This window comes from Aptenodytes forsteri, unplaced genomic scaffold (genome assembly GCF_000699145.1).
Source record: "Aptenodytes forsteri isolate BGI_AS27 unplaced genomic scaffold, ASM69914v1 Scaffold535, whole genome shotgun sequence".
In the NCBI taxonomy this organism is placed as follows: domain Eukaryota; kingdom Metazoa; phylum Chordata; class Aves; order Sphenisciformes; family Spheniscidae; genus Aptenodytes; species Aptenodytes forsteri.
Genome location: NW_008795855.1, coordinates 729,006 through 745,777, shown reverse-complemented (window position 1 = coordinate 745,777; position 16,772 = coordinate 729,006). Strand labels below are relative to the sequence as shown.

The following is a 16,772-nucleotide window of genomic DNA, read 5'->3' as shown; positions in this document are numbered from 1 at the left end:
GCAGACAGAGAAGCCGCCAAGCCCCAGCCCCGAGGAGTGAGCGACGTGGGCTCACTTGGAGAAGTCAAGCAGGTTCTCCCTGCACCCTGGCCACCTTCAGCAGGGACAGGAGCAGGCTGTTGCCTGCCAGGTATGCATTGTCACGAAAAGAAGGAAGAGTGATGAGTGTGGGCGATAGGAGTAGGGACAAAGAGGGAGTGGAATGGAAGTGGTCTGCTTTTGTGTCGTTTGCACATTTGTTAACAGACTCCTTAACAAACTCTTTACAAGTGTATCTTATCATGGTTGCTGTGGGAGTGACAGTGACAGACCCAAGCTGCTGGTCAGGGAAAGGAGCCGGGGTGTGTGCAAGGGAAGAAGGAAGGTTGCATGGTGCACACACCTGCTCACTCCGTGGGTCTCCTGCCTTGGGTCTATGCGTGGGAAGAGGTCCAGCAAGTGGGACAAAGGGGTACAGGGCACCCACAGAAGGGAAAGCTGTCATGCTCAACACAAGTAGTGACTGAAGCAGTGCTGCTCTGACAGCCTTTTCCTTCTCTTCTGATTACATCCTAGCAAAAATGTTCTCTGACCACTTCACCCCAAGAAAGCACTGTCTCCTGGTTGCTCCCAAGCCATGGAGTTGTTTTCTACAAGATCTACTAAGCCTGTCCTTTACATCTTCTCCAAAGCTACCAGGAATCACTGAGACTCCTGCAAGTGGACAACATCTCCAGTAGCTGCTTGCTGCTGCTGTTGCTCCTGTTGCTGCTCCACACTAGTTCAGACCATGCACCCTGTCCGTCCCTTTCCCTGAGCTCACTTGACTGAACTTGTCCCACAAACAGTTGGGCGGGGACAGCGGAGGGGTCAGTGGACTGCAGCAATGGGACAGAGAAATGAGGGTCAGGATTGGAAAGGATGGCAGTTCCTGATGCTGGTGATAGTGATGGAGAAGGTGTGACACTGAATTACAGCCTGAGTGTTGGCTGGGGGGTAATTTGCCAACGCTGACGCACGTTCTCCTTTAAGCCTTGCATGCAGAAGAGTGCTAGCAAGGAGTAAATGCAGCGAACGGAGCATCCTGCTGTGACGAGCAGAAAACAAACCCCAAAGCACTGGTTTGGAGCTTTAGCTTAGTCCTGGGGGTGTCCTTGTATTCACTTCTCACCTGACTAGCTGGTATTTAAACCTCCTGCCAGCAGATCCTGTGTAAAGGAAGGAGAAGTTGGCCTGAATCTGCTGCTTTCCCAGAGAGTTGACAGGAGTTAAAATATCTTACAGGCACGTGCCTCCTCGGCACTGATTGCCAGGATTTCTGCAAATGTCCTTCCTCACGAGTGTGTGTGCCCCTGCATGTAACATGCAGCTTGGTGCCTAGATTTTTCCTGCCTAGAATGGGATAGGATTTCAAGCCAACCCACCCAGTCTCTGTGAATGCTCCTGTTCCAGGTTATTTTGATTTAGCTCACACCTAGTGGGAATTTGGGGTTTCTTTGGCTGTCCTAAAATCAGAGAGCTGGCGAGGAGGGCAGTTAAAAACTGGTTACGGTTGAACAAGCTCAAACCTCTCAAGTGTATTAGACTGCAGGTCTTTTGCACTAAAAGTTTTCTTGCTAAGTGTCTGTCAGGTGCTCTCACTCCCATGGCCTGCCCTGGTTTGGGGCTGCGAAATGCTGGTCAGGCACAAGGGGTGGTGGAGTTGGGATCGGGGCTTGGATCACGTGCAGGTTTGCAGCATGCTTTTGCTTTGGGTTCCACCTTGGTAGTGTGAACCTTTTCCCCTAGATTCCCCTTGCATCTCCGTTACGCTTTTATTTCTTCTTGGCTTCCATGGAAGGAGGATGAGCGTTTCCCTGAGCTCAGCTCGGGCTCGGTGGGCATTGTCAGCAGGTGTCTCTCCAGAACAAGTACTGGCCCGAAGGGCTGCTTTCCTTGGGATTTAGCTTGGGGTTTTCACCTTTCTCCTTGGCCAGCAGAGAAGAGCTTTTAAATTGAGCTCCTTTTGGTACTCCTCCAAAGACGCAGGGCTGAGTGCTGGTAGCAAACCTGTCTGCGGCTGCAGCAGCATGCTAAACATACAAAGATGTGTATGTGCATACAATATGTATGTATATACAAAAATAGCCCAGAGACAATGAACATGAAAAGAGATGCTGCTGCTTTCATTCAGAACCTGGCAAGGGTTGACAGAAGCTGACTTCTAATGCTTTTTAATACTTTTCTAACACTCTTTAGGGCTGAGGTGTGCCATCAGCTTGGCAGGATACCCGAGCACTTTGCACCTTGTATCTCTGTGCCTGTAACTGAAAACACAGCAGTGTGCTTTGCCTCTGTGGCTAATTCCTGGTAGCCCTGAAGGGGCTCCTGTTCGCAAGTAGAAATGATTTACTGTTGGGCACGCTGGCAGAGGTGTTAACAGAGACTGCACGTCTCTGAGCCGGTGCCTTTTGCACCGCCAGTGCCAACTCAGAGGTGAACCGAGGATAGTTCGGGGGGGCAAAGACCTCAGACACCCAGCACAGCTCCCTGCTCAGCCATTAGCTTCCAGAGTGACCTTGAGTAAATTGATTAATATTTCAGCATGGCCACTTCCCACCTTAGGCTCGCATTGAAGGCTCAATGGCATTTTCTGTTTGCTGTGTGTTTTAATTGCAGTCTGCCCTACTTCAAATGTGGGGCAAGGTCTGGAAGAGGGCACACGGCAACACACGCCGCAGGGATTCGTGTCTGATGTGAGTAACTTCTTTTTCTCTCGGTAACCTCAATTTCCTCACCAAGCACTTCTCATGTAAATAGATGACACTAATGGAAATGAGAACACCGCGTCTGTGTGGGACGGAGACAAATTTAGATTTTAAGACATCCCGTCCCCTCCTTTTTAGAAGGGAATGGAAAAGGCTGAAGTGGTCAGTCTGGAAACAAAAGGTTTTTACATTAGGACAGGCAAACGTCTCCAGCCCTGAAAGGAAGGGTGCAGAGCCATGTCAAGAGCTGGTATTCCCTGAGGAAGGGAAGATATACCAGAGGGATGGGGTTTCCAGAGGGAGGCTAGCGTAGGGCTGCGTTTCTGGTAGAACAGCCTACCAGACTGTAGGCTGGCTTTCTGGTAGGAGAACCAGACTGGCTTTCTGGTAGGAGAACAGCCCGTGGAGCTGTAGCAATGGTCAAGGCTGCGGCTGGTTGCCTACAGGCTTTCTGGGGTCCCCTCTGATGCCTTTGCCCCATCCTCCAAGCTCAAAGAAGCTGCACGTGTCATGGTCAGTGGAGATCTCAGCATGTACCTCTGAGAAAATATTTGGAGAAGCCCTTGGAAATCTTGGGGACCTGTCAAAACCTCAGAGCTCTGCATAGCCCCACTTCCCATCACCTGCACTCAGGGTTAAGCTCACTCAGAGGAGCCAAAGGCCCCTCTAGCTATTTGCAGCCTTTTCCAGACAGAAGCAAGCCCCGGGGCAGGGAGAAAATGCAGATGTTCCCCCTCCTCTGTTGCTTCTCCCTGGGGACATTTCTGCATTACCTTTAAAAGTCAGAGAACTAGAACAAAGTGCCTCTATTTTGTCTCAGGATGCCATTCAAGTGACGTCCCAGAAGCTGCCCAGGGTGAGGAAGGGGGTGTTTCTGCATATTCTCTTTCCTGTCCCTTTCTTTAAGATGTCTGCTTGTTCCTTGTCCTGAAATCCCTTCTGTATCGTTGGCTTCTACCTGGTCCCCACACCCATGGAAACTTTTATTTTTGTGCTTCCTCCTGGCATCTGCGACTATAACCACGTGGCCTGAAAACAGCCAGGCTTTCCGGGGACAGCAGGGTGCCAGAACACTGAAATCTCCTTCTTTCCTAGCATTTAGTTTTGATTTAAACACAGGAAGAAGTAAAGATCCAGGCTGCAAATCACAAAATAGTCAGTCTTAGGCCACATCTATCCGAGAAGCGTGGGTGCTTTAAAAAAAAGAGGGGTGTTTTTGTTCGTTTACTTCAAAGCAATGTGGTGAAATACTGCAGACCTTTCCGTGGATGCATCATTATTTGCCCTAGCTTAAATCTGTCTCTGATTATGGTGGGCTGAACTGAATATGCCATGCACAGAACAATGCCTGCAGGGAGATCTGTGGCTGTTTGACTCTATGGATCAAGGGGGATCCTTTACGTTGGACGGGTGAACTCCCTTGGCCAGAAAAGACTTCAGAAGACAGGTTGCATGTCCTGGGTAGCTCCCGCACTGCCCTTCTGCACAGCCCTGTCCTCTGTCTGCTTAATTTTGTATGAATGAACGCTGGCATGTTAGCAGCAGTAGCTAATTTCCTCCCGGTTTACCTGACACCTCTCCTACTAGGACACTTTGCATTTCTACAGTGTCTTGCTATGGAGAAGACCGGAGTACCATAACATGTTATCCAACCCACACCCTGTCCCCAGGAGGCAGAGAATTTGCATAATCCCCATGTGATAAATAAGCATTACAGGAATATAGCAATGATTTTCCCAAAATTAGATGGCAGCTGCTGTCAGAGGTTAGACACCAATCTGCACCTCTGTTTAAATGAATTAACTTCCACTGTGCCCTTTAGAGGCTGTAGCAGCGGAGGACTCTTTGGACAGAACATGGGATGGGCTGCAAAGGGCAAGGATAGCTCCAGGGCTGTGGCACTAGTACAGCAAACATCTGAAGGTGATAAAAGCTGGCATGAGCCCACAGTGACCACCACTGTACTTTTCCCCTTCTGTCTGCCAAGAGAGCCAAAGAGATGGGAAAACAATACAGCTTTGTCCCTTGCTTTTGGTGTCTGGCAACAAAAAAAAAAACCTCATAGCATGGGGATCCTGTCCCATCTGGAGGAAGGTGGCTGGTGCAATCCACTGCTGTGGCCTAAAGAGCAATGATGGGTAATTCACAGTCGCGCCGTTGCTGAGCCCAAACACTTGTATGAATGGCATGGGTAATCCAGGAAGTTTTGAATGACTTGAGTGTGGATGCCACGTGGGACATGCACACACTTCGGTACATTATCTCATCTCTTGCCTCTAAGGATTTGGCCCAGTGAACCCTAAGACACACCTTTCAGGGAAAAAAACCCTATAAATGGTTCTTTAACTGAATTCAGTTTAGTTGTTCAGTCCTTTCCTAACCAGCTAGCTTTAACCTTGCCTCCTACCCAGAGGTGTGGGGAAAACTGCAAAGCTGTTCTCTGGAGAATGTTGTCTGTTGCCAATATTTTACAGATAAAGAGTGCTGTGGGAATGATGTTTCCCACTGGCACCAGTGGCCACATGAGGAAATGGAAAAAGCTCAGATCACTGCAGAGGTAGCAAGGTAGATTTTACCCAAGGGCTCAAAACTGGGTGCTGGGTTGAAATCCCAGTGACGAGGCTAAAATCTTGGCTGGAAGGGAGAGCATCCTGTTTGGCTTTATGTTAAGGACTGGAAGGGATGAAAGACAGTAATAAATGAGAAAATGAGAGGAAAAAAAAAGTAGGATCGATGCACATCCTGGAGGGACGGGATTATCAGCTTGGTCCAGGAAGCCAAACCACGTCTTTTGTGCCAAGTTTCCTCCCCATTTCCATGCAACACCCTTTTTTGCAGGGAGTTAGGACGTGGCTGTGAACACTCCCTCCAGCCCGATGGATTGTGTGCACAAGAGATCGGCTAGTGGGATAAAAATTCTGCCCACTGGGACCAGCTTAGAGCTGAAATAACTTGGTTAAAGTCTCTAGGGATGTAGAGTAGTGCAAAGGAGGGCAGAATTGGGCTTGTCTCTCTTCGTTCATGGCCTCTGCCAAGCCAGCAGGGCAGAGCATCCCCAGTACAACATACCAGTGGTACCAAGGGTGGGAGAAAGGGTGGTTGTAGGGGTAAGACACCCAACGGTGCGCCTGGGCTTGGGCCCTGCCTCTGCTGCCAGCTTCCGAAATGGCCTGTGAATATTCACAGGGGGGAACATCAGACTAGGGAGGAGGGAAACAGGCTCCTCTGGGGTTCACCTTATCTGACCCTGAAGCAGATAGCCAACAGATGTTAGCTGAGAGGTATGACAAAAGCACCTATGGTTGCCGACTGTGCTGGGGTACAGCTGTATGACTGTACATCTCCACGCAGAAGACACTTCTGCCTCCGCATATGGGGTAAACAGGCCGAATGGGGTGTGCTCCCCCCACACTCTGCTTTCCCCAGATTGTTAGTGGGTTATAGCATTTTTTTTTTTCTGCTCTTTTTGCATTTTCTTAAGTGTCTGTGAGAGGACAGAAGGCCTTGGGACTGCCGTGACACTACGTGTTCCCAGTGTTTCAGGGGAATTTGAGCCCTTCTTTCCTGCCACTGGCAGGGGGAGCACCTGTGGTGCTACGCTGAGCTGCACGGGGGTTACAGGCTGCTACAGGCAGGATCCCAAAGCTCTGTCCCAAGATACCATCTCTTTCCATCCATTTACATTCTAAACTGCTCTAAACAAAAACTTGCCTGTGCTCTTGCTGTACGTTGGGGCCAAAGTCAGTTGTGGTGTAAACAGCTGCCTCTGTAACAAATGCAGCCAGTTACACCAGAGCTGCGAGGGCCCCAGCCTCCCCTCTGTGCACATCCTTCTCTGATTAATTAGCGAGTTTATCACACGGGATCGTCCCTGATCCTCCCCATCTCTCCCCGTATTTGTTTTCAGCCGTTGCTGGGCAGAAGGCACAGCAGGAAACGTGGGGGATGGACAAGTCATATGTGAAGCAGTCTGTGAGGAACCAAAGAGGTATCGGATTAGGTTTGTTTTCGTTGGCAGTATCAGACCAAGGACCTCTCCTTGATTCCCTGCATCACACTAGTGACCTCCCTGGCCTCCACGTCCATTAGAACAGCCTAAGTAAAGTCCTGGCTGTTGCCTTCTGGAGCTTGCCAATTCTTTATATTATCTATATATGATCTAGCAGTGCACACGCTGTTTATAGTAACCTGCCAGTGCAGCATGAGCTAGTCTTTGTGCCAAACCAACAGGTCAGGACACAGCCCTCCAGAGGAGAAACAGAGCAGTAAATGCCTCTCTATGCTAATGGCAATGATGCAAATTTGCCAGGCCTGCGTTATAAAGCAGCCTTATGAAATAGCATCCATTCCCAGGATCTGAGCAAGGGGCCAGATCTGATCTGGCAGTCTGACCGCGCATCTGCGGTAGTGCAGCTCTGCCGATCTGACAGGTTCCTGCTTCCGTGCCGAGTGGGAGGATGCTCCAGGTTCTGCAGGGTTAGTCAAGGATCTGGTTTCGGGTGCTGCACAGACCTGCTGCGTCTGAGCTCCTGACGGGGAGGCATCTGCAGGTCTGTACCTTGCTTCTGCTGCTGCAGAGGCTTCCCTTCTTGGGGGTCCTCATGGCCGGCCAGCACGCGAAGGACTCCATTTTGGAAGCATCTTTGCAGCTTCTTATGAAGCATTGAGCTCCCTGGTTTTCCTGTTCGCACCATGGTACTTTCTGAACTGCCAGAGCTTGTCTGTATCGGTGGCTGTGATGCTGGGAATCTTTGCATGGGGCAGCTATCACTCAGGGGTGGCACATTAGTACATGATCTGGAAGCTCTTGAAGTGAATGAAAAGGCTCTCATTGAGGTTGGGGACAGCTAGAGGTGTTAATGGTCGGTGGCAGCAGTGAGCTGCTTTACTGACAGCATGTCGGCAGCTGCTAGTAGGTGTCACGAGGCTGAATTCCTCCTTGGCACACTTAATATTTGCTACTAGCTCTGACCCAAGTGCACACATTCCTGTTTTATTAGCTGAAGACACAACCCACTCTAGAAGAGCAAATAAAAACCTGACCCACCTCCCGGGTTGTGCAAGGACTGAGTACGTCAAGAAACACTGCGTGTTTGTGTCCAGCATGCCAGGGAATGCAAGACAGTATGTACAGTAGCATACTGTCTGCTGGGCAGGCACCCAGGGGCCGCTCAGCGGAAGATAATCAGAGTATTGAGAAGCTGCAGGGGAAGCTCGTGGGTAGAGGTGTTGCTTTTTTCCTTTACAACCAGAGCTGGAAGAAATATGCCAAATTAATTTTCGCCAAACAATCCAAAATGTTGTTTTCTGAACTTCTCATAGCTGGTAATGACATTTTTTGAGTGTCAGAATACATTTAGTAAGACTGGGGGAATCTTGATTTAATTAAACAAACTGATGAATTTGCTTTACTTGAGGACCAAACAACTCGTAATGAAAAGTTTCCCTTTTTTTTGTTGTTATTAATTAACACAGCTTTTGTTCCCAAGGTGCTTGGGAATATCCAACAACCCATTTCTATTTAAGAAATGTTCCTCTGAATAAGCTCTGAGCAGTTACTCCATGCAAGGAGAGAACTTGCGCTCAGCAGTCTTGAAGTGACAAAGAAAAAGGGCCTCTGGAGATGCCGAGCAGGCACTGCGGCGTCAGAGGTGGCAGATCCCTCCCTGCAGCCCCCATCGCTAACTGCTGTCCCAAAGGCCCTGTGATGCAGAAACGAGGGCTGCCTGTGGCAGGTCAGCGCAGTTGCAAAGCAGCTCTGCGGCCAGGGCTGAGCCCAGCCAACTCTGATTTCCAGCCAGCCGCACCCAGAGCAGAGCCTGCTGCTCCCAGTAGCTCCAGTCAGGGCTCAGCTGAGCCTACACATCCCCCATCTTACCCACCACTGGGTTTTGGTCTGCAGGAGCCAACAGGAATGCTGGCTTCCTATTTTTCTCCCAGCCCTGTTTCCAGTTGGAGTATTAAATGTCCAAGGCTTTGAATAAAAGGGTCACCCACAAGGCAGTGTCAGAGGGGAGCCAGGGTAATCTGAAGCTGGAATCTCAGGTGGGAAAGGGGATGTGAAGAAAGAAGCTGAAATGGCACCGAGGGAGCAGTGGAGGAGGACAAGGGAGTTATTTAAGGCTGGCAGCGGAGGAGATGGGGAATTAACGTCTCAGGCACTGCTCTGACTCAGACCTGTGATCAGCACTGCCCAGGGCTTTCTTGCGGTGGGCTGGGTAAGCAAACAGCAACAGCATGTGGAAAAACTGCATTGCCTTTCACCCCACCTACTGCAGGAGCGCTTTCGCTCCCATTGCACTGGGCAAATGCATCCAGGGACACTTCCTCCTCTAAGCAGCTTTCAGTCTGGCCTGGCAAAGGGCAGGAGCAGGGGAAAGCAATGGCCAAGGTTGAAATGTGTTGGCCATGGTCGTGCAGCTGGTTGGAGACAAGACAGCTGTGTGTCCATCTGCTCTGTCTGGTGCTTTGGAGGTCTTGGGCAAGCAGAGCAGGTCCTTCAGAGGAGTGGTATGTACAGGAAACACTGGACCTGGGGAATCCCTGTTAGGTCGGTACTGCTGCGGTCAGCACCAGTTCCCTTCGTCACCCTGTCATTTCCCAAACGGGAATCTGCAGGGCAGCCCGAGGGAAGTGGTTCCTCCTCTCTACAGCAAGGAGTCTTGGATCTTTGCTGGATCTCAGGTTTTACTCTCCTGTGGGTGATAGCTTTAAAGGAAACAGCTGTTCAGTCAGTCAGGCGTGAAGTTGCTTTATCCAGAATTGCAACCTCACTGCTTTACTGATGGCAACGCAGGCCTGCTTCAGAGCACGGACTGACGTCTCATCTGAGTCAGACGTTCCTGAAACCAAACACCTGGCCTTCCTGCCCAGCTATCAAACCTCAGAAATTGTCTCAGTGAATGCCAGTGCTTTCCATTTTCAGCTTTTGCTGAAAGACACAGAGGATATATCTGCATCTGAGGGACATGACGTGAGCGGCACTGTTCAGGTGCTGCCCAGATCCCCTTGGGTTTAGGCATGTGCATGGTCCTCTCAACCCAGCTGAGCAAGCTTGGTTTCTAGCCACCACTCCTGCCAGGGTTGTATCTTGCAGACAATACCAGTGTGTGTTAAATCCGTGCACAAACCCTCTTCTAGGGGGCTGTGGGGAAGGAACAGCACCTCAGTGGTCCCATTGATAACTGTGTGACTGCCACGTGGCCTCCAGCTGAAATAATTAACAAGCTCATGGTTTGGGCAGGCAATAACTAATAGCAAATAATGACCCTTTTGTTGGTCATCGTGCCAAGCCATCAATAGTAAATGCACACTTACAATGCAGCTTTAGGGAAGGCGAGACTGTCTCGAGTCAATGTTTCTGTCTTTCTGCTCTTGGGGCTATTCGTGAGTTGGCACAACTCTTGTCTGTGATGGGTATCTCATAGCGGCAACCCCAAGGCCCTGCTTCGTGCTGTGCTCACCCAGGGTGTGAGCGAGGCTGCAGGAGAGCCGGCGGCAAGGAATTAAGTCTGGGGACCATGCTGGGGGCTGGCGAGTCTCATCTCAGACACCTCTCCACATGGCTGGGGGCTGGAGGCCCTGTTGGGAGACAAGGGAGGTCTGTGGAGACCCCCAGGAGTTGGTTCATGACCGTTAAACATAATTTACTCCTTTGCCATCGGTGTATTCTGCCTAGCCAGGGCCAGCGTCCTCTGCCAAGCCACCGCCAGTGGCTCATGGGTGCAGCTGGCACCGGTGGAGTCTCTGTCCCCACAGCTCCCCAGGCAGATGATACCTGTCCATGGCCACGCCAGACAGGCAGGAATGGCTCTTCTCTTTGTGTTAGTGCCCCGTGTCTTGTTACAGTGCCGAAGCCTTTCTTGGGTTACAGGGGGCATGCAGTGTCAAGTGATCGCGCCTCACAGGCTGCTGCTGTTCAGCACCACGTTTCTCCAGCCTAACTCATGCTACAGGCACTTTCTCTTGCTCCAAAATCCCTTTTTCAGCCCTGTACCCTGACAAGTTTTGGTCTTTCCCAGAAATGAGTGTATCAAGGATGGGGTGGGCAGGTTGGAGCCAACTGGCTGGGTCTCACAGGTTTGGATGTGAGACGAATGCTGCTCTCCTGCCAGGCTGGTGTCTCGCACCTCTGCGGTGCCCCCCCACATCCCACCCCTCTGCTCTGCGGCCCTGCTGGGGGGCCAGCCTGGTTTCGGATCTGCCGGGCACTTCTGTGCCCCAGCACTTGAAGTGAGAGGCAAAGACACCCAAGGAGTTGGCCAGGGGTGCTGGAAAGTGGCTGAGCACCACAGGGACAGACACGGTAGCCAAACAGAAATGGGCTGCTCTGAACGCAGCTGCAGAGCCATTTCCTTCCTACAGCCCCGTGAGAAATCCACTCTAATCATTAAACTGCCCTCGACTCTATGCAGCTTCTCATGGTTACACAGCCTAATCCATCACGAGAGACAACGCTGCCTGATCAACCATGAAAGCAGCTTAGATGAACGCCTGCAGAAGTCCACCTGGATGTCACCACAGAAAGGGGTGGCAGAAGCCTGCTGTGGAGAAGCACTATGCAGAAACACTTCCTTCCAGCCCTTCCCTTGGCTTCTGCCAGAGCCACACTCGTTCCCCCCCCCCCCCCCCCCCCCCCTCACTCTCTCTCCCCCCCCCCCCCCCGGCTTTCATCTAGGTTCAGAACAGATGCCAGTAAGCAGAGAAGCACCTTAATTTATTTATGGTATGCATTAACATTTATTCAGCTGGTTGCTGTGCATTGAGTAAGGTGGCAACTTGATAGGTGCCAGCCATTCCCCCTGCTGCCAGCGGGGCCGGGGCTTGCTCTGCGCAGGCAGCCACAGACTCTTCCAGAATGTGGATCTGAGTGAATGTCATGCCATTTTGCTAAGGGGGGAGGAAAGGATGAGTATCCTGCCTCCATGACAGCCAGGGAACTCCACCGAGGACATCTGAGCACCTAGAAAGTGTATCCAACTCTGATCAGCTCTGGTAGGGATAGAGCCGGGGGAAGATATCTCAGGGCTTTAAGCCAATTTCTTTGCAGAATTCCCTGGTGACTCTGATTATCTCTCTGCATCCCTCTGTGCTCACCACAGTGAAGAAGACACGGTGGCGTGCTGCCTACTTGATGATCAAGGCAATTACAGCAGGCCAAGAGTGACACCAGAGCAGCCACCTTCCCCACCCATCACCAGCCGTGAGGCTGTGTCCTGTGTGGACCTACGTGGCCCTGTCAGTTTCACACTATGTCCTTGAACCCCCCAAAGCAGATCCCCCACCTCTGTCATCCAGTTGGCTTTGTGCACAGCCTGGAGCTGCTGCTCTGCTTCAGCCTCACCATGATGCTTTTAAATATCACTCTCCAGGGTCTCACCTGAGGTGGCTTTAATACTGCCACTAAGTCCCTGTTGATACTGGGAACATCTTGGCCCTCAGATAGCAGTTGCGTCCTTGCAGTTGGCACTCCTGTCATGTTAGGCCAGTAATGAAGGCTCAGGCTGGGTTAGCATTTAGAGCCCAAGTACCTGAGCTAATGGTTCAGTACGTGCCCTCCTTCCTCCCATATCTGCTTTGTGGTGAGAGGCACTCTATTGTAGAAAAAAAAAAACCTTAAGAAAGCTAAAACCAAGGCCTCGTTCACCTAGGAATAATATTTAGACATCTGTGTGCATTGGAGCATCTGTGTACATTACTCAGCAAGCTTTAAATGCAGCAGATGTCTGTGTGCTGTGAATTTGGGAGTTGTTGCACTCGTTTCTTTGGAGGCCTGGCAGCGTACACAGGCTGAGGGTCCAGCCTGATTACACTGGAGAAAAATGGAAATATGAAAAGTCTTGTAAGCTCTGAACGTCCCTTAGCAGCATCGTAATCACATAATCAAGGCCAGCTCGGCTTGATGTGATTTGTTTCATTATGAAACATAATTCTCCCTGGAATTTTAGTTCTTGCCTACCCTCCACTCGCAAATGTGCCAGCTCACAGCAGAAATTAATGTTGGGGGAGGGAGGATCCGAGCGCGAAGGGGACCCAGGCATTTAAATATTGGTTTAACACATGCTGAGTGTCCTTTGGTAAAGGCATGCTGAATTAGCGGGGCGGGTTTCAAGTTCTGCCAAGCAAAAACCCTGTGGATGTATTCGTGCAGTGCTGGGCTGAGCCAGCCAACAGGCACTGATTTATGCAGTAAATTACCGTGGACTTCATACTGTGCTTCAGAGGTGGCAGGGAAATAACGGGCAGCTGATTTACTCCTCTTGAGGATTTAGCCCATGGACTTATGGTCCTCATTTAAGGTTTGCTGGAATTTGGTCATAGAGGTCCCATCCCTGGTGAAATTTGCTTTTGGGGTGTGTCCATGCAAAAAAATGTAAAAGATGTAACTCGGTGTTGAAAATTACTTATTTGAGAAACTGTGTTTGTTTTAAGGGCAGTTTGTCAGCCTTTCCCTTTGCTAGCTTTTGTGGTGGAGGCATTGCGGGGTGGTCCCTGCTCACCGTGCCGAAGCACCAAGTCAGCCTTGCGCTTGCAATTAGATCCCACCCAGAAACCCTGACAATTCAGAGCCCTGGGCTGCCTCCGCCTGTGGGTGCTAACTGCGCAGGTGCCATGTTTCCAACACAGTTGTCAGCTCTTGGTTTCATTTTTACACGTCTCTGTACGTCTGTCTATTTACCTTGCAACTATAATCTTTCTGCCCCGATCAGATCTGCAGGAGCTTTCAGTGCACAGCAAAAGAAATGATGCCATTAGAGGTAGGAGGAGCTCGTCTGAACTAGCAGTCCTGTGTGCAAAGTGGAGCAGCACCCAAACATTTCCACGCCGCATCCTCTTGCTTCTTTCTAGGTTTATCTTGTGTCCTTTCATCTCCTGACAAGTGACTGACACAGTTCAGACCCCCACTTGGCACCTGTTCATCATGCAGCATCCAGGCCACAAATAGCCCTGGCTAGTAACACCAAATTCCCATATTTCACTTCTTTGCAGCCAATCGAAGTTAACAATGACTGTTTAACACTTCATCCACTAAGTACAGCCCCTGCCTTCCCACCTGCGACTACTTTTCCCCAGGCAAGATAGGTCACTTGCGGGGTACTGCTCCAGGCCACTCCACACCAATAAACCTCCAGCCAAAACCGTTCAGCAACCAAAGTCACTTCCCAGGGACAAATAAACCACCCTCACTTTGTAGCTGCAAAGGGAGATTTCTGATCAAATGTAAGCTCTCCAACAAGGGGCTGTTTGTACCCAATGAAAGCATCAACCGGGCAAATCGACAGCTCTTAGGTGGGAGAGTTTGCAGGCTCAGACTCCCCCAAAGCTGCTAGTGGTCCCCTAGACAACCCCCATCTTCTTATCCAGGGAGTGACTGAGGGAGGTGACTTCTCACACGACTTTCTACTTGTTCTGCCTACCCCACAGGCCAAGTCTTCACCTGGGATATGTTAAGAGAGCTGCTAAGATCAGGAATAACTGTTATTGATACCTGTTTTCTACAGCTCTTCACCTAGTGACTCACTGGCTCCTCTGGAGCTGGGGTGGTTTATAAACAAGCTGCATATCAGGCTCTGCACAAGCACCCATGCTACCAATTCCCTCTACTTCCAAAGAGCCAAAGGGCACTGGAGTTTTCACGGTTCACTGAGTAGTTAAAGAGGATAATCATTAACCTGCTGAGGACAGTCTTTCTTTTGTTAGGCCCTTTATCAGGTTAGCTTGCTAACATAACTGGAGAGGATCTGGGTGACGGGTGGGGGTGAGGGGAAGCGATGTTCTGCATAGCTTGTCTGTTCTCACAAAATCACAGCTGTCCCCAGCATGGGAGGCAGTGGCGCAGAGGTAAGGTGCATTTTTGCCGCCATGTCAGGCCAGCCTGTTGCGTATGGAGGTCTGGATTCACGTGGCTTTGACTGAGTCCCAGCCTAAAACTCCCCAACAGCCGTGTTCAGATCTCCAGAGGTGCTTTTGCTGTAGGAAACCTTAGATGTGCTTGTGGGCACGACTTACCGTACAGGTCCTTTGCGCTCAGTTTGGAGGCTCCATCCGCTCTGCCCATGCTGCCACTGTAAAAGAAAGAAGGTACAAATAAACCATCAGCTTCCGGATCTTTTTAACATCTGCTTTCACACTGCAGCTCACACAGTAATCAGCACAGCAGCTCTGCAGCTGTCCCGAGAGGGACCAGCCCTGCCCTCATCACGTCCATCAGATGTGGTACGACTTCGAATTACCAGGCAAAGCATTTGCTTGTCTGACCGTACTGGCAGCTCCCTCTGCAACCCTAGCTGTTATCCACACTGCAGGCACGTGTCACTAAACCCAGCAGCTGGAAACAGGAGGCAGAGGAGCCCATCTAGGCCTGTCCCCACTAGAGTTACCTTCACACGCAGTGTCCCCTGGAAGGACATTGCTTCTGGAGGGGCTGGACAGCAGCTCCCAGTGTGCGGTAAGTGGGTTTGTCACTGGGAACAGCGCAGGTAAACGGAGACCCCTCCATGTGATACCCGGAGTCCACCTGAACCTGAGGCAGTGTAAGTGCCAGGATTAAGATCCCTTATTAATGGGACCCCTTTGAGATGTACTCCTTGAAGGCAGGTGCTCAGATATAGAACATAGCCCATGTAAAAATGTGGAAGGACGTAATTGTGTGTAAACACTTGAGTTTTGGGGTGTCAGGTCTCTAAGCATGGGTTACATCCCCTGTAGGGCCACCCTCCCACGCCTGGGTTGTGCGTAGGAGCACGCAGCCAGGAGATAACAGTGTTTTCTCCAGCTCAGGCCTGGCAGGGGAGGATCAAAGCGGGACCTCAGGGTTTCAGGTGCTGTGGTCGGGCTGTCCTGCACGGTGCAGTGAGCCAGTGGGTGGCCAGTGGCTACTTTCTGCTCTGCCACCATGTCCCCCTGAGGGCAGGCAGTGGTTCACAGTGCTCATACACCTACACCCTGCTCTCCAGAGACCAGGAGCGTGCAGGAAGGAGGGAGAGAGCTGGTGGCTCTGGCTCCATCAGGAAGCTGCCGTGGGCTGCCGTAGTCCCCAAGCCGCAGGTGGAAAGGCTGCTGGTGTCCCTCTCCTCTCTCTACACCTAATGTGGCATTACCAAGCCACAGCACGCAGGGCACGTGAGCTGTGAGGCAGTGATGCTGGCTATGGCCACAGCTTGTGAGGTGCCCAGGAAGGGTGAAACAAACACCAGGGACTTGGGGGGCAAGTGGGACCGCTAGGAGCATCCCCCTGGGTAGGGGGTAGGAAGGAGTGGTGGTGCCAGCCATGAGATGGAGGAAGCCCACCACGGAGATCCTTACTTTGATGAGCCGGGGTTGCTGCTGAGGGATCCCTTGAGACTCATGTCGCTTCGCAGGACAGGCAACTGCAGCAGAAGCAGAAAAGACAGGGTTAGTGATTAGAAAACACGCTATCAGATGATTTATCCATATGCGTGCTGCCCTTCCCGCCTCTGATTTGGGGTCCCCAAGCAGCAGCGTGGGCAGATGAGAGCAGTCAGGTGAGCACGATGGGTTTTTCTTGCTGCTCTCTGCCCTGTGGCTCAGACACGTCTCACAGCTCTGACCTGGGCTGAAGATGACACATCCCAGGATGCCTTTCTGAAACCTATTTCCACCTCTCCCCTCTTGCTCATCCCTTCCAGGCACACCCCAACTTTGTGATATTTCAGCACATCCTTTTCTAGCAGAGCAGCCCTGCCTACAGTTTAGCAGGGACTGATGTGGCCTTTGCCTTTATGGTCTGTCAGAGGCCATTAACAAACATATGGATCCCTGTGGCCATGTGCTCACGACTGTAAGCATCCCGAGTCATTTTTCATGCCTGTGGTGTCATTATCTTGTTATGTGACAATTTTAAGCTCTATACCAGCTGTTATCCTTACCAGGGTATTGCCCACGTAGAGAAAAGTGAGATAATTGTGAATGCTGCTCCACTGGCAGCATAAGGATGGAGAAGAATTTACAGCGATGGCTGAGTGCTTGGTAAGAGGCAGACAGACTCAGTTCACAGATTTTTTTCCTCCTTTTTCAGATGAGAAT

The 16,772-nt window shown here is 50.9% G+C and overlaps 1 protein-coding gene across 1 annotated transcript in view; it reads right to left on the bottom strand.

Moving 5' to 3' along the window:
• EPS8L2 (EPS8 like 2) overlaps positions 1 to 14,784 on the bottom strand; it is a 43,832-nt gene extending 29,048 nt beyond the window's left edge. Inside the window, exon 1 of the mRNA XM_019473231.1 lies at positions 14,736 to 14,784. Within this exon, the coding sequence (XP_019328776.1) occupies positions 14,736 to 14,784 (49 nt within the window). The remainder of the gene's footprint in view (positions 1 to 14,735) is intronic.
• Between the last annotated feature and the right edge of the window lie 1,988 nt (positions 14,785 to 16,772).